At 38.8% G+C, this 19,359-nt stretch overlaps 6 protein-coding genes and 2 long non-coding RNA genes across 11 annotated transcripts; 4 read left to right on the top strand and 4 right to left on the bottom strand.

Moving 5' to 3' along the window:
- Window positions 1-351: 351 nt before the first annotated feature.
- Window positions 352-1,949, bottom strand: LOC130700969 (F-box/SPRY domain-containing protein 1-like). The gene is made up of 5 exons (XM_057522968.2): window positions 1,811-1,949; window positions 1,451-1,689; window positions 1,271-1,368; window positions 1,075-1,206; window positions 352-1,007 (listed from the first exon to the last, which is right to left on the bottom strand). The coding sequence occupies exons 1-5, from the start codon at window positions 1,912-1,914 to the stop codon at window positions 822-824; spliced, it is 759 nt and encodes a 252-aa protein (XP_057378951.1). The 5' UTR covers window positions 1,915-1,949; the 3' UTR covers window positions 352-821.
- Window positions 1,950-3,576: 1,627 nt separating this feature from the next.
- On the top strand, window positions 3,577-6,513 carry LOC132088305 (transcription factor Dp-1-like). 3 transcript variants are annotated; one of them, XM_059496906.1, is made up of 8 exons: window positions 3,577-3,797; window positions 4,172-4,324; window positions 4,403-4,500; window positions 4,567-4,880; window positions 4,947-5,109; window positions 5,184-5,414; window positions 5,474-5,725; window positions 5,783-6,513. In XM_059496906.1, the coding sequence occupies exons 2-8, from the start codon at window positions 4,267-4,269 to the stop codon at window positions 6,017-6,019; spliced, it is 1,353 nt and encodes a 450-aa protein (XP_059352889.1). In that variant the 5' UTR covers window positions 3,577-3,797; window positions 4,172-4,266; the 3' UTR covers window positions 6,020-6,513. The 3 variants fall into 3 exon arrangements, with proteins under 3 accessions (XP_059352889.1, XP_059352888.1, XP_059352890.1); XM_059496905.1 differs by having other exon boundaries at window positions 4,117-4,324; XM_059496907.1 differs by lacking the exon at window positions 3,577-3,797 and adding an exon at window positions 3,804-4,079.
- Window positions 6,514-7,414: 901 nt separating this feature from the next.
- LOC130700970 (uncharacterized) lies at window positions 7,415-8,787 on the top strand. 2 transcript variants are annotated; one of them, XR_009003928.2, is made up of 5 exons: window positions 7,415-7,676; window positions 7,737-7,976; window positions 8,037-8,131; window positions 8,208-8,339; window positions 8,429-8,787. It is a non-coding gene; the product is annotated as an uncharacterized LOC130700970 (long non-coding RNA). The 2 variants fall into 2 exon arrangements; XR_009003927.2 differs by having other exon boundaries at window positions 7,416-7,676; window positions 8,404-8,786.
- On the bottom strand, window positions 8,775-9,463 carry LOC130700968 (mitochondrial import inner membrane translocase subunit TIM14-like). Its single transcript, XM_057522967.2, has 3 exons — window positions 9,384-9,463; window positions 9,173-9,304; window positions 8,775-9,079 (listed from the first exon to the last, which is right to left on the bottom strand). The coding sequence occupies exons 1-3, from the start codon at window positions 9,384-9,386 to the stop codon at window positions 8,861-8,863; spliced, it is 354 nt and encodes a 117-aa protein (XP_057378950.1). The 5' UTR covers window positions 9,387-9,463; the 3' UTR covers window positions 8,775-8,860.
- A 100-nt stretch (window positions 9,464-9,563) lies between these two features.
- LOC130700941 (dnaJ homolog subfamily C member 3-like) lies at window positions 9,564-11,955 on the top strand. The gene is made up of 9 exons (XM_057522933.2): window positions 9,564-9,769; window positions 9,849-10,159; window positions 10,221-10,364; window positions 10,424-10,605; window positions 10,669-10,819; window positions 10,876-11,088; window positions 11,187-11,335; window positions 11,410-11,525; window positions 11,591-11,955. The coding sequence occupies exons 1-9, from the start codon at window positions 9,679-9,681 to the stop codon at window positions 11,722-11,724; spliced, it is 1,491 nt and encodes a 496-aa protein (XP_057378916.1). The 5' UTR covers window positions 9,564-9,678; the 3' UTR covers window positions 11,725-11,955.
- On the bottom strand, window positions 11,829-12,754 carry LOC132088306 (uncharacterized). Its single transcript, XR_009421776.1, has 2 exons — window positions 12,417-12,754; window positions 11,829-12,291 (listed from the first exon to the last, which is right to left on the bottom strand). It is a non-coding gene; the product is annotated as an uncharacterized LOC132088306 (long non-coding RNA).
- An 82-nt stretch (window positions 12,755-12,836) lies between these two features.
- Window positions 12,837-15,064, top strand: LOC130700945 (3-methyl-2-oxobutanoate dehydrogenase [lipoamide] kinase, mitochondrial-like). Its single transcript, XM_057522938.1, has 10 exons — window positions 12,837-12,917; window positions 13,022-13,265; window positions 13,327-13,395; window positions 13,459-13,569; window positions 13,626-13,793; window positions 13,849-13,947; window positions 14,025-14,190; window positions 14,265-14,394; window positions 14,464-14,711; window positions 14,778-15,064. Exons 2-10 carry the CDS (start codon window positions 13,065-13,067, stop codon window positions 14,843-14,845), a joined length of 1,260 nt encoding a protein of 419 aa, XP_057378921.1. The 5' UTR covers window positions 12,837-12,917; window positions 13,022-13,064; the 3' UTR covers window positions 14,846-15,064.
- A 203-nt stretch (window positions 15,065-15,267) lies between these two features.
- Window positions 15,268-19,124, bottom strand: LOC130700939 (calcium/calmodulin-dependent protein kinase kinase 1-like). Its single transcript, XM_057522931.1, has 9 exons — window positions 18,993-19,124; window positions 17,796-18,048; window positions 17,428-17,708; window positions 17,307-17,360; window positions 17,002-17,227; window positions 16,828-16,938; window positions 16,155-16,751; window positions 15,951-16,071; window positions 15,268-15,881 (listed from the first exon to the last, which is right to left on the bottom strand). Exons 2-9 carry the CDS (start codon window positions 17,974-17,976, stop codon window positions 15,821-15,823), a joined length of 1,632 nt encoding a protein of 543 aa, XP_057378914.1. The 5' UTR covers window positions 17,977-18,048; window positions 18,993-19,124; the 3' UTR covers window positions 15,268-15,820.
- Window positions 19,125-19,359: the final 235 nt, after the last annotated feature.

Raw genomic sequence — 19,359 nt, 5'->3', positions numbered from 1 at the left:
CAACATTTCAGGTGCAACATTGCCCATTTAGTGTGACGAAAACTACAGACAATTACCACATGATTGGTGCATTTTTAGGCAAATTGTTGCCGAAATCAGACGTGGTAATTTTGAATAAATAAAATGGTTTTTCGTCGCAACATTTATTCGATCTGCAAGCGGTGTAACTATTATCCAGTAAGAACCGAGAGAAGTTGTACCACCATCTTCGGCCGAATGTTTACAAAATGGTATTAAAACCATGGTCTTAGGAGTAAAGAAACACCCGTGTTGCAATTACGAACCACGTTGCGACGCAGATCATTGTTTCAGCATTTACACAGGAAGACAGAAGCACAGTTGTCATTCAAGTACTGGAACAGGAAAGTGACTTCGTTTATTCAAAGAGACCCAAATTTTGGGCAATAAGAGTTCCAGAAAGTTATTATCATCGTGAGCGGCAAGTTATATAAACACATTACACAGGGGAAAAATTAAGGTATACATTTTTAATTCGCAAGTGGCAGACCGAAGCATCAACCTTTTGTTAGCTTATCGGTTGAAGTTGAACGCACACACACTGAATTGTAACCCACTACAATCAACCTGACACACACGAAGGAGAGAAACAAGAAACAACAAAGAATAAAAGGGCGAATGAGAAATATGGGAATGCTTCAAGTCAGAACGATAGGTACTCAACGCAACCTTTGTACATTGAACTTTTGGATTCTTTTATAACAACGTCCTTTCTTCGTTGGCAAAACGGATTTGCCTACAGGAATTGGTTCATGAAAAGAATTTTTCTATTCAGGCAAAGGGACAAGGAAGGAGAGAGGTGGTTAGCCATCCAAAGGAGGGCCCAGGTAGACCATTGAGACTTCCGTGTGCCCATAGACAGCCGACACGGAAGGGTATAAAAGCTTTTCTGGTAAGCCTCTGAATGCCACTCCAAGAAACTCGTAATTCCTCTCGAATGCTAACGTGTTGTCGTCGCAATCGAGAATGACTCGTATTCGCTCTCCAACCTAAGGAAAGGGTGCCATTGGTTTAACATCAGTATATCCAATAATAAAATAAGGTGTAATTTACTACTTGGTATTTAGGTGCATTGTTCAGCATTGGGTAATTGCCTTGTGAATCTCCATTATGTAATAAATGGTTATCAACCAAATTCCAACCCCAGCTTTGGTCATCAGATCCTAGTAAAGCTATGTATCCATGGGTCTGCCATAAAGAGGTTATGGGTATAATTTTTAAATTATAGCTGCAGACTTGATACATGACCTACCTGAAGAGTTGCTTCCTTGGTGGCAATTCCAACAACTGCAACTGTGCCAAGGGGGCCTTCCCATACAACCTCCCAAGCATGCCTACCATGACTGAATCCTGCCAAACATTTAAGTCATGGATAAAGAATTAGTAAGACAATTTCTGCAATTTGTACGATATTGGTAAATGGCGTACTTGCCAATTTTTCCTCTGACAGCATCAGTACTCTGTGCAACAGGGTTCCTGTGAATGGTGAATCCATTAGGTTTGATATAAATGTTCCTGGAGCAATCTTCAGGATTCCAAGCATGGTACAATGCCTTTAACTTTGCTTTGTAGGTAGGGGTGGAAGACAGAAGGTCTGAGCTCAAGACTTCTTCCGCCAACTTGCGGATGCAATGCAACCTCCAGACATCATTATCCTCATCATTCAGTATGCTAATTCAAGAACAAAGAAAAAAGTTGCTATTTTAACCATACAAAGGCTTTCGTGTTCGTTTCTGAAGGCAGTATAGGCTAACGAATGATCAAATTGTTTATGATTTCACAAGAAACCTACCTGTACCACCGTTTGCACACCAAAGAACTGCTTCTTAAATCCTGCAGCGACAGGTATGAAAAAATACTTCCTAATATGATGTCCGGTAGCAAATCCACGTGCATTCTAAACGCCGGCTCTCAATCCCCCAGCATTCATTAGGATTTTTCTTTCGATTTTTTTTATTGACAAAGTTGTCTACACTGACAGTGTTGCCATATCGTTAAGAAAATTTCATGATACTCGACTCTCGACTATGCGTCTCGACTCTCGAGCTGCTCTCGAGTCTCGTTTCTCTTCTATATCTCCCAACCTCTGTCAGGACGCTTCCCGAAACTGTTAATTTTGTTGAAATATATTTATTGAGGCAAGCAGCATAATGATATGGGAAAAGGCTTATAACACTTACCATTTACAAATGTTACTGATTGGTGAATAATAATTTTAGTTCCTCAGTTTCCCGCCCCGGACGGACTAGCAGACAGCATTTCGGAACCATCTCTTCTTTTTCGAAGTCATAACACCGGGAATTGGTGAACTAGATCTCAGGAATTCAGGATTATAACGTCCGTTTCTCGGTTGCTACGTTTCCATTTTTCTAGTTTTAGTTACGTTAAACACTTCCAGTATTTCATAAAGTCGTTCACGAATATGCTAAAAAAAATTAAAGCATATGAGGGAACAGAGTTTCCGTTCAATTCAACCATATCACGGAAAGATCATTAAACTGTTAAAATTGGCCTATCATTGTCGAAAAGCTCTTGGAGATGGAATGTATCTGGCGGATGTCTCGGCCGCGCAGGAATCACGTCATTATAAAGTAGACCAATCAGGGTATCACATCTTCTACAATTGCCTGTCACAGCTGAAACTGTTGGCAGGTGCATCGTGGAAACTGATTTAGAATCAGAGGTGACGAATATGTTCAGCTAACCAAACCATAAATGTGGTGCTAACATCCATTCATCACTCGGGACTTCTCGTTTCTGCCCCAAAAGCCAAACAGTATCACGAACTATTACGATTCTGCATAATACAAAGCTACCAGACCACGCAGGATGCATGGGCTCAAAGGAATGCATGAAATTGGGCAACAGCTTTAATCTATTGTCCGTTGTACTTGTCGCGTGGGCAATATTTTCGATCGTATTCAAAAATGATAAAGTAGCCTGGACGTAAAACAGATGTTTTCCAAACTAATAAATGCAAGACAATTCCTCTTTTTAGTGGAGTTTTAGTTTTCTCGTAACCGGGGGGACAAGAATTCTAGAACTCGCAACTCCGAGGAAAATACTTTAGCAGACGAGAAATGTGGCGCTCCCGCAACTCACTTGCCGTGTTTTAGTTACTCGTTTCTGTTTCCCTAGTATAGTTAGCCGCGTTTTTCTAGATATTCATCATGCAACTGAGAATTCGCTACCTTATTTCTGTGGAGAAAAAGGAATAAAAATACAAAAATGATGCAGATAATAAACAGTTTTGTGTTTTGATTTGAATTTTTGTTAAAAATAAAAAAATATATAAATTGGTCCGTGTGCTTTTTTCCGGTTGCCATTTGACGTATATTATTAGTTTATTACGTATTGTCAGAGATGCTATTTTATGTTCACTTTCTTATGTAAATATAGCGAAAAAGAGGAGAAATCGATTCAAGCAAGAAAACCATTAATTCACATGTTTCCTTCGTAATCGAAGATCAAGGGTTTGTTTGAATTTCGAATTTTTGCCCGTTGAAGTATCGATTGAATTTCCAGCTCGTGCTCGATAGATAGAGACGAACTCATGGAGCAGTTATAATGGAATTGAATCCTAGTCTCATATGACGTACATATAAGACGCTGTCTCAACCCCCCTGGACGAAAAAATAAAGAAAATATATTTAAACTAAGCTGCTGGCCTGCTGTGCTACTGCTATCAGCCCCTCGTGCATTCGGTGTGCCCTATCTGCTTGCTGATGCTTCAGTTTGTGTTTGGTGACGATCGTGTTCTGTAAAGTTGGCCAACATAGGTAAAACCTATTGTTTCTTTTTTGGGGTTGCCTGGTAATTTATTGTTAGATTTGTAAGGGAAAGATTTATCTTTGGAGAAAATGATAGGTTGGTGAATTTTCAAAGCTAAAACGAATATGTTGAGAAATGTGTGAATATAAGAGGGGGGTAATACCGGTCTAGGGCATCGGTAGTGATGGCGTTTTGGGCGCCATTTCGCTCATCGTGTCTCCAATAGTCTGGTGGAGAAAAGAAAATTGATATTGTATCTCCAGTCTACTCACCTGAAGTAGTCACCCTAAGTTATGCATGAATTGATGACACTCCGTAATTTGACAGGAAGTTGGAATTGAAAGCGACATTCGGTCATACTTTTGGTCCCCACCCACCACAGATGCTCGTTAGAACAAACGTTGTCAGCAGATTGAGTCTTCTGTGATCTCTTTCTGTAACACTAATTTACCAAACAAGTTAAAGGCTTACAAAAGAATGGCACAGTCTACACCAACAGGAAATATCACAAATATTTGGATCCAAGATGCCAATGGTATGTTGTTTTGACTCCAAAACATTCTAAAAAGTTATTACGAGACTCATCAGAAATAAACTGTTTTATGTAATTCAGGTCAGCCCCAGATGATAAAAGTGGTGCATGCTACTGCCGGCAAAGGTGTACCAGTGTCCATGGCCTCTGGAGCAGTGAGAGCTGTATTAAGATCAAATGTAAGCCAAGATACAGTCCACTTCAAACACTCTGAATATGCCAATAATTAAGTTTTTACTTCTTAGGGAACTGTTTTGGCTGCCACACCTCAGATGTTGCAGTCACTTGGGAGAGTAGCAAGAGCACCTGGGCCCCGGGGCCAGGTGGCAGCTGGTCAAATTCTAGCCATACCATTGTCTTCTGGAAATGGATCCACTCCTGGCAGCAAAAGTGCAGCTGTTCAGTTACCAGTTGTACCTGTTGTACTTAGCACTCCTCAACGTTTAAATCAACAGCAGCAGCAACAACAACAACAGGGCAAAAACTTCATTTCGCCTATCCTTGATCACAGTGGTTCTCGAAAAAGACAAGATCCTGACCATGAACATGGTTCAGAGAGGTAATTGGCTAACTGAATATTTTCTTCATTGTTTTCAGCTGATACATTGAAAGAAATTTATCGCAGTAAACGGCGTAAGGTAGACAAAGGAGGGAAAGGTTTACGCCATTTTTCCATGAAGGTGTGTGAAAAAGTTCAGAAAAAGGGTACCACAACGTATAATGAGGTCGCCGATGAACTTGTAGCTGAATTCACCGACCCCTCTCGTTGCACGTCACCCGCTGACCAAGTTAGTTGCTTTCAGTTCAGTCGATTTATATTCGAATGGAATTTAATGGCTCTTTCTTTATATCATTATCTCAGTATGACCAAAAAAATATTCGACGTCGAGTCTATGATGCACTCAATGTGCTCATGGCCATGAATATTATTTCGAAAGAAAAGAAAGAAATCAAATGGCTTGGTTTACCTACAAATTCGTTGCAAGAATTCCAGGCTCTGGAAGCAGAAAAGCAACGCCGTTTAGAGAGAATTAAGCAAAAGACCCAACAACTGCAAGAATTGGTTCTTCAACAAATCGCCTTTAAAAGCTTGGTTGTTCATAATTTGTTGCTTTTAAAAAACCATATTATTAATATACTTGTTGATTGCAGGTCCAAAGAAACAAGCATAATGAGCGTCTGTACGGTGGCCCTGCCAGTAATTCAACCATACAGCTACCCTTTTTGGTCGTTAATACTAGCAAGAAAACGGTGATTGACTGCTCTATATCTAGCGATAAGATGGAGTATCTCTTCACATTTGATGATACTTTCGAAATTCATGACGATATTGAAGTACTCAAGCGAATGGGCATGGCTCTTGGGCTTAACGAAGCTACTTGCACTGAAGAGAATCTCGCAAAGGTTAATCAAATAATTATTTAAAAAACAACATGTGAAATCTTATTTTTCCTGTTTCAGGCCAAGTCTTATGTTCCAAGAGCCTTGGAACACTACGTTGATCAGTTGGCTAGTGGTCAAGCTGAGCCTCAGTGGCCGGAGGATGTCAACCCTGTGGTTAAGGAAACCTCTGACCATTTCAGTAGCCAAGGCGTCCGAGCAGTTACACCAACAGCCTCAGTCTCCACAGGTTTCTCCGACTCGGAAGACGACGACGTGGATGACGATGATGATAACTCAGACGTGGAAATTAATTGAAATGTTGTTGATTCTACCATGGCGTTGTCTCATTGCTACTGCCGCTTCACGTGCGGTTGTCCTCGCTGATTGGATGCATTTCTCTTCGCTTGTTCTCGGTACAGTGTTAACCTTTCCTTAGAACCTATATTTTCAATGTCGCCAATTTAAGCCAAGTGAGAGTATCCATCAATGATCGTGGGACCTTCCGCGCGCGCATGTGTATTAAATGACGGAGTGTTCTTGTCGGTAAAGGAAACCGCATCGACAATTGAAAACATTGAAAACTCAGGTGATGAATATTTGCTAAAGTGCCTGTCCATGTATTTTCGAGTAGAAATGAGGTTTCATTGTCGATAACAGTTTTTTCGTTCATATTTGTTTCCCGTCGTACAAACAGTGTCGCTCGTTATTCTCGTCTATTAAGTGTTCATATCTTGTTCATTCATCTCGTTAGTAAAACACGGGATTGTCTGCATCAATAGTCTCAACGGCTATAAACTATTCCATTTCAATTTGCCCTAACTTAAGGGTATTTATTGCAAACTTCACAACTGTATTACATTCATTTCATGAGTACACAAACAAAAAAATACTGTTATATTTTGGTCATTTTATGCAAGATCATCATCATCACACAGGTCTGCAAATCCTATAATGCAATATGAAACCTTAATTGAATTTTGCATAAATATGAGATTCATTTGATTTTCAGTACCATTGTAAAAATCTAAATGTACAGCTTTCTCATTTGATGTCAAGTCAACAATCATTCCTGAAGGTCCAGCAGATTGCTAAATTACAAAAGTTGATATAAATAGGTAAAAATACATTTGGAAACCATGACAATGAATAAAGCACTGAAATATCATGAATTGTAGGAATAAATCCTCGAATTTCACATGATAAATGATAATAATATAAGATTAAGGCAGAGACTGGATGGCTCAGAGCCTTGGCAACTTACAGTTGTAGGTTTGATTAGTGAAATTCCCGTAAAACTATGTATAACGTTGTAAACAATTTTGATTAGTTTTACTATTCATGTTAACGTACCTCATCGAGATCCATGTAGCTTCCGGCGCCTTTGTTGAAAAAAGTACAATATCTTGGTTAATCCATAGTTTCTAATGCCTTGTGTATTCTACATACCTTCAGGGAACATTTCATCCACCACTACACTTGGTTTCATGATAAAGCTTTACAGGAGGCCAGATAATGATTGAATATCTAAAATAAGCAAATTGTAGCACTTCTAGTTTACTGTTAGTTCTCAGGTTTCTACTTCAAATCGTCGACTGCAACTCGTTGCTTAATATCTCTTTTCTTCTTTCACTGTTGCCAGTTTTGCCGAAGTCTGTGAGATTCGCGATAATGCAGTTTGTTCGCGACCGCCATGCTTGGAGGATCATTGGTGTGACTTCCGATCGTTGTGCAACCTTTTACGCAAGTTTCATCAGCGAATTAATTTTACTTACTGAAAAAGGGACTCTGCTAATCCGCAAAAGCACAAAGTTTTCTAAATGAGCACAAAGAAATTTTAATGCAGTTTACTTTTTCTGACGCTACGACCAAGGACGATATGCCGGCACCGAGCGTCAAAAAATTAATGGCTTCCTTTCTGTTGTGTTTACCGGCGACTTCCTTGTAGAGCAATTTGCATCACACAGTGAATTTGGTAAAAATTTGTTTTCCTATTTACAAATTTGTTTTGCCAGTGAAAACAAAATTGATATAGTTGTAAAGCAAGCTTGCGCTACCAACGGATACGGAGATATGATTTACTCGTGCGTTATCGTCATCGTGCGTCATCGTCACGCAAGCTTTCACCACCTCAAGGCATTCCGCGTGACAAGAACTTCTGCAGCAATCACCTCAATTACGCACACACTTTTTATCCAAATTTTGCGGGAGACAAGTCCGAACATGATTTCATTGCTAGCTGGGCATTCCTCCAGACGATCATAGATTCCCTGTGGTATGATTAAAATTGTATAGATTTTGGCTATTTAGAAAACCTTATTTTCGTTTTCTATAGTCACCCAAGGATTGAAGAATTTATCTGCCTAGCAGCGCAACCTGAATATCGTCCATATGGCAAAAGCGTAGGCCCCTGTCGTAAGCTTTGTCACGGTGAGTAAAAATTTTCCGCTATTTTATCACTTGTAAATAAATAAAAAAATACTTATTGGGCACGTTTTATCCACAGAAATTGCAAACGCCTGCAAGTCTTATTTTTGGGAGCCATTGGAAAAACAGAAAATCATGCTCAACTACGACGGGCAGTATTTTGATTCGACCGATCAGCGTCTATGTCACAGTTAGGTGCCCATCATATAAAGTAAGATTATGAAAATTTAACTTTTCCACCAGTTATGTAAATTCCTTTTATTTTTATTCACCAGACTATACGTCAATCTTGAAATCTAGCCCTTAGATCAATTCTTGAACATCACCGAGAAGAAGAATTTTCAATTTCAATGACGCACGAGGAGAAGACAAGAATCTAGCATACGCATAACAAAAAATTTGAGGGAAAAGAATACTTGGTAATATTCCCGCCATAACTGATTGGAACTATTACTACATTTTTGAAATACTTCATCTCTACTTACTAACCTTTTTTTCCGTGTTTCTATTCGTGTTCCCCACGTTTCTCTTATGATTCTTTTTCATTTCCTTAAAAGCTTGTTTGAATATATAATAACCACATGAAATATATAGCAACATTCTGGCAAATTCTTCAACATTCAGAACCAGCCAGGTGAGAAGTCAATTGAATCTATGTGAGCTTTATTTTTAATAAACTATCTGGAATAATATTTACAGTGAAGTTTAGAATTCATACATAATGATCCAAACTTATTTTAGATTATCCATAAAGTCCTTAGCTTCATTGATCTTGGCTGCTAGGTATGGTGAACCTCCTCTATCTGGATGATTTGCAAGCATAATTCTCTTGTGAGCTTCTTTTATTCTAATTTTGTTGGCTGTGGGTGATATACCAAGTATCAAGGACGCTTCTCGTTTGGACATTTTTGCATCAAAGCCACCTTTGTAGTATCGGCTACCAAGTAGAGACTATAATAAATGGCAAAAGACCAAAATTAGAACATCATTTAGTATTCAATCACAGAGTGAATAAATATATTTCATTAAAGAGATCAATTGTACCTCGGAATCCATAGGAAACTGCTTGAGTATTTCGTTAAATTTTGTCGTCACTGTGGGAGCAGACCGTAGAATCATACGACCAGCAAATCCAACAGCAGCCAGACCAAGGCCAGCAACTATCGCCGAAGATGCCTGTAAAAAGAAAAAAAATAACCATTGTATAAATATGCAACTTTATCATAAAGTATTCTTTAGAACGGATAATTTTTACCATTGGTTGGCAAATACAGATATGACTACGATGTTTTTTCCTTCTTCCTTCACGTTGTGCGTAACGTTTAGTTTAGCGTAGTCTGCATAAGGCAGACAGGAACTCATGTGGATTTCTAGCAATAGATGGCTTTGAGTTTTGTTTATATGGCACGTAAGCTTTTCTGATTGGTCCACATCTGTAAGCAGACAAAATCAGAGAAAATCGAAGTGATGATGTGTGTTTCTCGTCAATCTTCTTTTCTGTTCTGAAGTGGTCTTTTGTTTCTTCCCAAAGCTTGTTCAGTTAAATCAGAATGATAACTTTAAAAATGGCTGATTGGGGTCCAACGCTTAGGCAAATCTACTTAGTGTTTATTTGTCTGATTAGCAGCGGGATACTTGCAGGCAAGCCGGTTTCCTTACTTTTCGAGAACTTTAATTCACTCATAAGCTTCGCTTCTAACTTCTCTCGTTTTCCACTTAGTTCATGCCAATGTCAATCCATCAGAAATTGAAAAACATCTAGAACTTGGAAAGGAAATGATGGCAAAGGGTCAACTTCAGGATGCATTAACACATTTTCATGCAGCTCTAGAAGGAGACCCTAACAATTACTTAACATTGTACAGAAGAGCCACTGTATACCTTGCTCAGGGAAGGGCAAGGGCAGCTCTAGAAGATTTAAACAGGGTTCTAGAAATTCAGCCAGATTTCATCCAGGCCAGATCTCAAAAGGGGAACATACTGATGAAGCTTGGACGTCTAGATGAAGCTCATATTGAGTTGGAAAAAGTTGTAAGTGTAAATATTTGAAATATTAATAATCGTACATTAAAGAGGATTGTATTTGGGGTAGCTTAAGAAAGAACCTGCAAACGTTGAAGCAAACAAGAATTATTTAGCAATTGAAACTTTGAAGAAAAGTTACATGCAGGCTCGGATGTTTTTCAGTGACAAGGACCACTATCATGCTATTGATGTCTTGACTCAAATTATAGAAGTATGATTCGTTCAAATTAAATCAGTGTTTCTTTTAACAATAGTTTCTTGGTACTGTAGATTTGCCCATGGGATATTAGTTTGCGAGAAATGCGCTCCGAGTGCTATCTTGCCATTGGGGAGTCATCAAAAGCAATTTCAGATTTAAAAGCAGCCACAAAATTGATGTCGGACAATACGGGCGCATTCATGAAGCTGTCTAAATTGTATTATGCCTTAGGAGAACCAGAGGAATCTTTGAAGTAGTGGCTCTTTTCATCTTTTGACAATAGATAATGTATTAATCTTTTAATTGTTTTGAACAGTCAAGTCAGAGAGTGTTTGAAACTTGATCCAGAACACAAAGAATGCTTCCCCCACTATAAGAAGGTGAAGAAGGTTGCAAAACTTGTGCAGGATCTACAGGCTAATGCCAATGACAATAATTATCAAGGATGTGTTGCATCTGCTAAAAAGGTAATCTAGCTATTTTATTTTGCAGACAATGGGATAAAAAACAATTGTCAAATTAGGTCTTGAAAGTGGATCCGAACGTACCAGAATTATTGTTTCTGGCTGAAGATAAACTCTGTCATTGTTATCTTCATTTGGGTGAGCATACAGAAAGTCTAGAGTTCTGTTCGTTAGCCTTGGCCCGACATGCAGAGCCGAGAATATTTTGTGACCGAGCCGAAGATTATGTCGCACTTGATATGCTTGATGAAGCTCAACAAGACTATTCTAAGGTAAGTTTTAAAATAAAAATAACGTAAAAACTTTCTTTAATATTTAACGTTATAAATATGAATGCCTCTTTATTTAAAAAAAAATAATATTGCGTCAGGCGCTAGAAATTGAAGAATCGTTTGCGCGAGCAAAGGAAGGGATGCAAAAAGTCCAAAAATTGCAAAAACAAGCAAAGAAACGTGATTATTACAAGATTCTTGGCGTAAAAAAGAATGCCAATAAACGAGAAATCGTTAAAGCTTACCGGTAAGTAGTGGAAATTTAATTCTGACCACAAGCTTTTGTTTTATTCCTTACCAATGTTTTTTTTTTGTATTTAGAAAACAAGCACAGCAATGGCATCCAGACAACTTTCAAAATGATGAAGAGTCTAGAAAAAAGGCTGAAAAGAAATTTATTGACATTGCTGCAGCTAAAGAGGTTTTGACGGATCCAGGTACTTAACAATTAAGGTTATTTGTTCAACTGATAGGGGCCTGATCAAACTCATTTCATCAACAGAAAAGCGTCAAAAGTACGACAACGGTGAGGATCCTTTGGATCCCGAATCCCAACAAGGCCAAGGCTTCAACCCTTTTCAACAAGGAGGATTCCATAATTTCCATGGTGGCCAGTTCAGGTTCCACTTTAATTAAGCAAAGAAAAAAAAATAAGATAGCGTGACTCACTTTTGTGGAGTCGTAACAACCATTTTTGTCCTAAAAGATCGTTTAGGTCTCGTCATCGTGGGTCATTGACATTTATCTTTTTTTTTTTGTTCTTTTTTTTAACCTTACAATTTTCATCGATTCGGCATGCCTGTGAATTTTGTACATAGAACTTTTGGTATCTAATTAAATATTGATACTCAAATCGTCAGTTTTGAATCCGCCGAATTTATCTTTTTCTTTTCTAGAGCAGTGGCACATCTGAAAAAGTTAGTTTTCTTTTCAACTTTTCAGCAACATTTTTCGTCAACAATAAGCTGTCTAGTAGATAAAAGTGTGTTTCAACCAAGCATCAGCGAACGAGCTAAATCAAACTACTGTTTCGACTAAGTTCGTGCGCACGAATTGCACCAGATTTAACGTGGAATTTATGCAACTCACCAGGAAAACAGAAGGAAATCTTGACATAACGAAGAAGTCGGTTTGAAAGCTCGCCATCTTATTGCACTGTATGGCCCGATGTTGTTGTCTTTTTTGTCGACAAAACTCTTATCGCTAAAAAAGGTATGAAATGATCAAGTACAAACATGCAAATTTTAATTCTTTAAACGAAACATTTTTATAAAATGGCCTTATAAAAAAAGTTAAGAAAATTATACAAAAAGCATTCGTTTCATTACCTATTCCGTACGAAATTTCTAACTATCAGCAGCACCAGCTATCAGCGACCTACTACGATTACATATTCAGAAACACGATGGCTCAACGCCCGCGCGCATATATTTTGTCACTAGTCTAAAATGACGGTTACGCTATTTTCCCTTATCGAGTTTTACTTTTACATTGCCATCGCATTTTAAAACCAAAGCTGTTATTCCGTATTGGATCTATATAATGGTTACTGTGCAGCACAGTAACCAGTACAGTATGGCACAGCTGTGCCATACTGTACTGGCCATACTGTACTATGGCTGACTATTGGAATCCCGTGAAGTTATTGCACGTGGTGATTGCATATCTTAGCCGCACCGTAAATGGCAAAATTTTTGTCTTAGGCGGATATGATTGCTTTTTCGTCTGCTACAGTGTCATTTTTTTTCTTCTGTAAGCTGTCGTCTGCTTCTCAGCTGTTCTGCTTGTGGGCTGTTGCTATGCGGACCATTGTCGTCCCAACTTTTGTTGTAAGCTTTGAAATTTAACGCCTTTTTTTTACTCCTCTCCGGAGGTTTGGAGTAAAATCCAACTGGAAATCTAATTATTGGTTTGTTTTTATTACCATTCCTAGTGTTGTTGTTTTTCAATGGAGAAAGTTATCTAACGTACTAATCATGCTGTCACTGAAGCATTTTGCGCTCACATTGTGCAAAGAAAAAAGATCTGGATCCGTGATCAGACATTTGACTTATTTCGCTTCATCACAGTCAAACAGTATTGGAAACAACAACAAAACTCCCCCACCAAGTAATCCTAGTGTCAGTTCTTATTATAAAGTCAACAATCAGAGTGCCATTGACACAGCTGCTGGGAAAGTGAGATTTTTACAATAAATTGTCCATTTCAGTTATCTAATTTGCTTTTTCTAAAAGGTAGCCGTCTGTGAGGTTGACCCCTTATATGATCCTTTACTCTGGAAAAAGTCATGATGGAAGTCATTTATTGGTTGGTATTAATTTTTTTCCATAACTCATACTACAAGTTAATAATGTTAACCCTCCACCCCAGAAAAGTGCCCAATATTTATGGAAGGAGCTTCCCGTCAGGATTGCACATAGAATCCATGAGTTTAGGTCCCTCCCTTTCATCATAGGTTGCAATCCAACCATACTTGAAGTGGTATATCACTATATGTTACATGTTAGATGTTTCTCGTGTTAACTCTTTTCAATTAGCATGAACTTTATATTCGAGCATTTAATATTTTGAACAATCATCCTGCAATTCGAACTGCTGAAGATGAAGCTGCATATAGCCGTTTATTGAGAGACCTCCTTGATGATCATACACATGTTGTCACTCAGCTTGCTGCTGGGTTTAAAGAATGCCGTAAACATATTCAAGTAAGTGCCAGGAAATTGAATTCAAAGTACTGTTATTATAAACTTTACTTTGAAGAATGAAGATGTGGTGCGGCAGTTTTGCGATCGGACTTTAACATCTCGCTTGGGCATTCGTCTATTGGTTATCCATCACTTATCGCTACGCGAAGAGAAGGTTTTTTTTGTTTCCTTTTATTTGTTAAAGTTTTTTATATTCTTCTAACTGATCATTTTTATCCAAAACCTTTGTAGCCTCATCATGTCGGCATCATCAATAAATCTGTTCGATTAAAGGATCTCGTTGAGAAATGGGCCGAATTTACCCGACGTTTAGCATTTCATCGTTACGGCAAGTCCCCTGATATTCGTTTGAGCGGACACGTCGGCTCAAGCTTCCCTTATATTACTCTACCGCTAGGTAAGGAGTGTATTAAAATGCGCGTATACTTTCTTGACCAAAAAATTGAATTTTGTTTGATCTTTTATTTTCAGATTATATATTACCAGAATTGTTTAAAAATGCTGTACGCGCAACGATTGAATCTCATCCAGACGCTTCAGAATCGTCGCTGCCATCAGTTCATGTTACAATTGCAAATAATGAAGTAGATTTTATTCTTAGGTAAATCACAGTAGTCTAAGGTTTTCGGCTTTAAAGTAGTTTTCACTTATTCGTGGTAACGGAATTTAGAATTTCTGATCGTGGAGGAGGCATTCCGCATGCCGTCCTGCCCAAAGTTATGTATTATAATTATACTACAGCGGAAGAGAGTACTGAGCAGCGACTCGCCGTTGATCCTCTTGGTAACATCATTGACGCCAGCAACCCTGGCTCAGGCTCTACCATGTCTCCCATGCACGGCTTCGGCTTTGGTCTGCCAACGTCAAGGGCCTATGCCGAGTATCTTGGGGGATCTCTGACAATTCAGTCCCTGCAAGGTAACATAATTATAAGGATTTGTTCACATTCTTGTGTTGGTCGTCTTATTTTCTCGTTTCCAACAGGTTTAGGGACGGATGTTTACTTGCGTTTGAAGCATATCGACTCAAAGCACGACGCCTTCCGAATTTAGACCGTGACTCAAACCTAGTTTCTCATTCGATTGTTATCGAAAAGGTTAAGCATATGTACCTTTATGCTACCATTATTGGATCTTACCACTACGGCTTTCAACGCAACTCTTAATAATAACTTAATAATAGTTAAACGTCAATCAAACTGCCGTTTCCCTTGTTTTACGTGCATTGTTTTTTTTCTTTTCAATCTCGCTGGAAGAGAATGGTCGCTCGAGTTTGCTCTATATTTCTTTCTTTTTTTTTTTTTTTGAAGGACATATTTCATTTTTCCGTTTAATTATTTTTTTTTTATTTTCATTTTTTAAAGATGATTACTTCTTCGGTTTTTAATCTTTATATCAATCACAGTTTGACAGCATTAATGTGATGCCCTTTCTTGGAAACAAACTGAAAGTAAATGTACTCACTCAAAGACTGGTTGGCGGTAGAAAATGGAATTTGATATATTTCATAAATTTTGTAGAAACGTTTAAAAAGGGAAACCATCAAAAGTGTCGGGGAAAAGAAGAAATAGAAATTCGACATTTGTTCACCGTGTGTGAAATATTAAAAAAGAACAAAACATCTTTTCTAGTCGATCTAGTTAAAGTTAAAATTGTTGAGTGCTAACAGCAAATGGAATTGTGAACGATAAGACAACGGTAATATTTGTGCACTTGTTCGCATGAAATGGCAGGAAGTGAGGACAAAGGATAGGATTTAAGTGCATAATGATGCGCTTCGTGATACTCGGATATTAAATCGCAAAATGGATCTTACAAAAAATAGGGAAGGAGTATGCGTAAATGATGAATGCCTATTCGCGATCAGCAAGTCGATTGTGGTATTTAAGTGGTAGGAGGAAAAAGAAAAAAAAATGTAAGTAGTGAATATTCCACGTTGAGTGTGTAACTGGCAAAAGTGAACGCGAACGTCCATAAAAAGTTGCGGAACGTTATTATTGGAACGATGCCAATGCAACACGTGTTTAGCTACTGGGAGCTCACATCTGTTGCAGCTTCACGAAGTACGGGCAAGTCCAACGATATTCCCCTAAACGGAGTTACATTAATGTCGAAATATATTACCAAGTGTATGCAATTTTCAGGAGAGAAATAGTACCTTTCGAAGAAAACGCTGTAGGAATCTGGAGCCGAATTGGACCTTCCACCTGATTGAAATCGCAATTGCTTCCCCATCATCTCCGATCGTCCTGCTTTGACTAACGATGGATTGGAATTTACTGGAAATGCAAAACAAGTTATATAGTGCAAATTGTTCCGTGCAAGTACGCTTTACTTGATTACTTTAGCGATGGCGGTTTGCCTTTAAAAGGATGCTGGAATGAATGCTTGCGTAGCATGGCTTTGACCAGAATGAGAGAAGCGAGATGCGGGATGGACCGAACCGAGTGGGCCAAATCCTCGGCTGTAATCTCGAAAGGTCCGCTATTGCAGTTTTCTTCCTCTGCAGGCAGCGGCCAGGCTCCGTCACTCGTCACCCAAGAATGTTCTTTGATCTCTGGAACAGTAATCCGTCGACTTGGATCTTTGCAGAGCATGCGAATCAGCAAGTCCTTCAACTTGGCTGAAGTCGATGGGCTGGCAGGGAATCTTAACCCCTGATGTTGAATTAACCCATACAAAGCTACGATGTTTGTATCGTAGAATGGAAGAATGCCGTAGACGAAAGCGTAAAGAGTGACACCCATCGACCAAATATCTGCCGCTTTGCCGGAAAACTTTCCAACCAACGCCTCTGGAGCTAAAAAAGCTGGCGTTCCAACCGTATTGTCCAGCCAGACGTCCTCTTCTCCATGAAACTCGTTACATACACCAAAATCAGCGATGCGCAATAGACCGTCATCGCCCAGAAGTAAATTAGCTGGTTTGATGTCACGGTGGATGACGTGGTTATGATGCACTGAAAGAAAGTATCTTTGTATCATAGGAAAACAAACACACTAAATCTAGATGAATTATTCAGTCAATGTTCTTACGATATTCAATCCCCAACAACAAATCACGAAAGCGAATCCGAGCTTGATCTTCTTCCATCGGATTATCATTTGGCACTTCCACCACGGGTCCCAATTCCAGTAGTTCAAACACTGTGCACCGAAACGATTGAATAAATACTATGTTGGGTAAATTTCAAATGTTAACGGTAATACCCAAGTATAGATTGTCTTGAGCAGGATCATCAAGGACTTCTACCAATTTGACGACATTGGGATGATCCAGTTTCTTAAGAACGGCTATTTCTCGATGAACTCGATCGAGAGGGTGTGTTATGGTCCCGGTGCTGCCACTTTTACCGAGTTTATTTCTTTGTGGAGCCAGACGGCCATAAACACCTGCTTTTTGAAGAAGTTTTTTCTTTGAAAGGATTTTCATGGCCTTTTCGAATAAACAAGTAAATTAAATAAGTAAGGAAATAAAGTGAAAATCGATAAAGGAGGCGAGGAAGCAAACTTACATAGTGGAGGTCATCGGCTTCATTGTAGGCCAATTTGACGATTCCATACGATCCCTGGTTTTTAAATAATTAAAAAGGTTTACGTGAATGAAATTGTCAGAATCGTAATAGGATGCTCTACCTGGCCAATGGGTTCTTTCAGTAGGTACTGATTGAGTTGGATATACTGACCGGCCTTCTCAATGCTAACATTTCGGCTCTGTTTGAGCGGACAGCGGCGGCGAACATTAGAGGGTGAGCTCATGGGTGAGTAAGGCAAATTGGGGAAGATGGGGCGTTTAAGGTGCAGTGAAATTCCGCTTGGGATTGCGATGGGATGGCTAGAGGTACGAGTACTCCCGCCGCCTTCGCTCCCGTTCAGGTCCATACTTTGAATTTGGTTGGAGATGACATTCACAAGGCCTATCAAAGTATCATAAATCCTCCAAATCTTGCTCGACATGATAGGTAACGTAAAATTACTACGATATGAAGCCATTTACATTTTACCTGAATGACTAAGGCAGGGGTGTGGGAGAGTAGGGGGTGAAGGCACTGGCACTGAACTGCTAATGACGTTTTCATGCTGAATTTCTACACCCATCGATGATTTCGCGCTGCTGTTGACCCTTCTGGATGATGAAAGAAAGCCACTGGATGTGTTAGCCGTCTTCTCTTTCTCGGGATGCATTATTTGTCAGGTCCTATAAATTCAGAATCCAAGTACTACATCGAACTATCGACCACCACCGCGCTCAATGCCCTAAAAAGTGAATAGAAAAGAGATCACACGTTGAAACTTCAATATACCTTCGGGGAGTAGACAATGGTTGGGCCGTAGCTCATGTCCACAACCACCGCATGAAAAGCCAACAACCGGTTTCGAGGCTCGCCGCAATTTTGAGAGTAATGCGATATGTTACATATCCCAATGGGAAAGTCGGGAAAACTAATCTTGGATTTCTTTTTTTTTTTTTTTTTGGTTTAATATTGACGCACATTTTCACTGGGCTGACCAGTACATATTAGAGTCAAGGTTAACTTTACAATACTTTCAATTAATAAGGTTTTTGAATTTATGTTTTGCCTCTGCTAAGATTTTATACTTCTATGTTTCTCCACATCTATTAAACATACTTTTACAGCTAGTCAACCAATATTTTCATAAAATACTTACAAATAATGTCAACAATGACATCCAGAATGCCTTAGACAGAAATACAGCTAGTATCAAATTGATGTTTTACAGTTCATCTGTAGTCTATAATTTTTGGACAAAAGGATGCTGAACTTCAAAATTTAGTTTTTGTGGTTTTAGATGTTTGAAATAAAATTTTCATACAAATTCCTTACATTCAGAGTATCTATTTTAACAAAATGTTTAAACACAATTATTGTGCTAAAAAAAAAATCTTTCCTCAGGGCAAACTAAAAAATGATTATCAAGAACAAGGTTTCTTTCTTTATGTGGCAAAACTAAAAACTAAATAACAAAACAAAGGAGAAAAAACGATAGTGGTTGAATGTGTAGTCAGGTACGCCAGTCTCGAGGTCTCCCGTCCCTATACACTGCTATCCATGAAACTGGGTCGAAGTATGGGTAGTCATCAGACTCATTAAACAACCACGTACTACGTTGCAAACTGCTTCTTGATAACACAGTGCAAGACGCAATAGTTTAGAACTACTCTACAGGTTTCCACTTACATTTCGGGACAATATCGTGTAGATAAACATTCACCCACCGAGGATGAGCGACACTTAAGAATGTCAAGCACGGTCAAAGAGGTTTGCCAGTACGTTTCTGTTGTTGTGGCTGTAAAACGCCGCCTATTGATAGCATATATAACGAAATGGTGGTTTTCTTCTTACTCGCGCCTGATTCAAATTACCACTCTGCAACGACACAAATATTTAGAATCAATCTTCTCGTTATCTGTGCTTAAATATTTTGATTATCATCTGATAGGAAACTAGTAAACTTATCATGCAATTACAGATTAGGTGACTATTCAAATTCTTTCATGTTTCACAATCTCTCATTCTTGGGTTTCGAAGCTCGCTTGTCCAAATG

This window comes from Daphnia carinata, chromosome 9, assembly GCF_022539665.2.
Source record: "Daphnia carinata strain CSIRO-1 chromosome 9, CSIRO_AGI_Dcar_HiC_V3, whole genome shotgun sequence".
Taxonomy (NCBI): Eukaryota; Metazoa; Arthropoda; class Branchiopoda; order Diplostraca; family Daphniidae; genus Daphnia; species Daphnia carinata.
Note: the sequence above shows the minus strand (reverse complement) of the source record. Positions and strands in the feature narration are given on the sequence as shown.

Bases quoted from the DNA above. Each gene is read 5' to 3' on its own strand.
- LOC130700941 (XM_057522933.2), top strand. From the start codon at position 9,679: ATGATAACTTTAAAAATGGCTGATTGGGGTCCAACGCTTAGGCAAATC. The intron at 9,770-9,848 runs GCAAGCCGGTTT...TTTTCCACTTAG, and splicing joins TAGCAGCGGGATACTTGCAG to TTCATGCCAATGTCAATCCA. The intron at 11,089-11,186 runs GTAAGTTTTAAA...ATATTGCGTCAG, and splicing joins CTCAACAAGACTATTCTAAG to GCGCTAGAAATTGAAGAATC.
- LOC132088305 (XM_059496906.1), top strand. From the start codon at position 4,267: ATGGCACAGTCTACACCAACAGGAAATATCACAAATATTTGGATCCAA. The intron at 4,881-4,946 runs GTAATTGGCTAA...AATTTATCGCAG, and splicing joins CATGAACATGGTTCAGAGAG to TAAACGGCGTAAGGTAGACA. The intron at 5,415-5,473 runs GTTGTTCATAAT...TGTTGATTGCAG, and splicing joins AAATCGCCTTTAAAAGCTTG to GTCCAAAGAAACAAGCATAA.
- LOC130700939 (XM_057522931.1), bottom strand. From the start codon at position 17,976: ATGCATCCCGAGAAAGAGAAGACGGCTAACACATCCAGTGGCTTTCTT. The intron at 17,228-17,306 runs GTAAGTTTGCTT...TTATTCGAAAAG, and splicing joins AAGCCGATGACCTCCACTAT to GCCATGAAAATCCTTTCAAA. The intron at 16,939-17,001 runs GTATTACCGTTA...TTCGGTGCACAG, and splicing joins TCAAGACAATCTATACTTGG to TGTTTGAACTACTGGAATTG.
- LOC130700945 (XM_057522938.1), top strand. From the start codon at position 13,065: ATGCTGTCACTGAAGCATTTTGCGCTCACATTGTGCAAAGAAAAAAGA. The intron at 13,570-13,625 runs GTATATCACTAT...CTTTTCAATTAG, and splicing joins ATCCAACCATACTTGAAGTG to CATGAACTTTATATTCGAGC. The intron at 14,395-14,463 runs GTAAATCACAGT...AACGGAATTTAG, and splicing joins GAAGTAGATTTTATTCTTAG to AATTTCTGATCGTGGAGGAG.
- LOC130700969 (XM_057522968.2), bottom strand. From the start codon at position 1,914: ATGCACGTGGATTTGCTACCGGACATCATATTAGGAAGTATTTTTTCA. The intron at 1,690-1,810 runs GTAGGTTTCTTG...TTCTTGAATTAG, and splicing joins GTGTGCAAACGGTGGTACAG to CATACTGAATGATGAGGATA. The intron at 1,369-1,450 runs GCAAGTACGCCA...AATGTTTGGCAG, and splicing joins TGCTGTCAGAGGAAAAATTG to GATTCAGTCATGGTAGGCAT.
- LOC130700968 (XM_057522967.2), bottom strand. The intron at 9,080-9,172 runs GTACAATTGATC...CATTTATTATAG, and splicing joins AGTTTCCTATGGATTCCGAG to TCTCTACTTGGTAGCCGATA.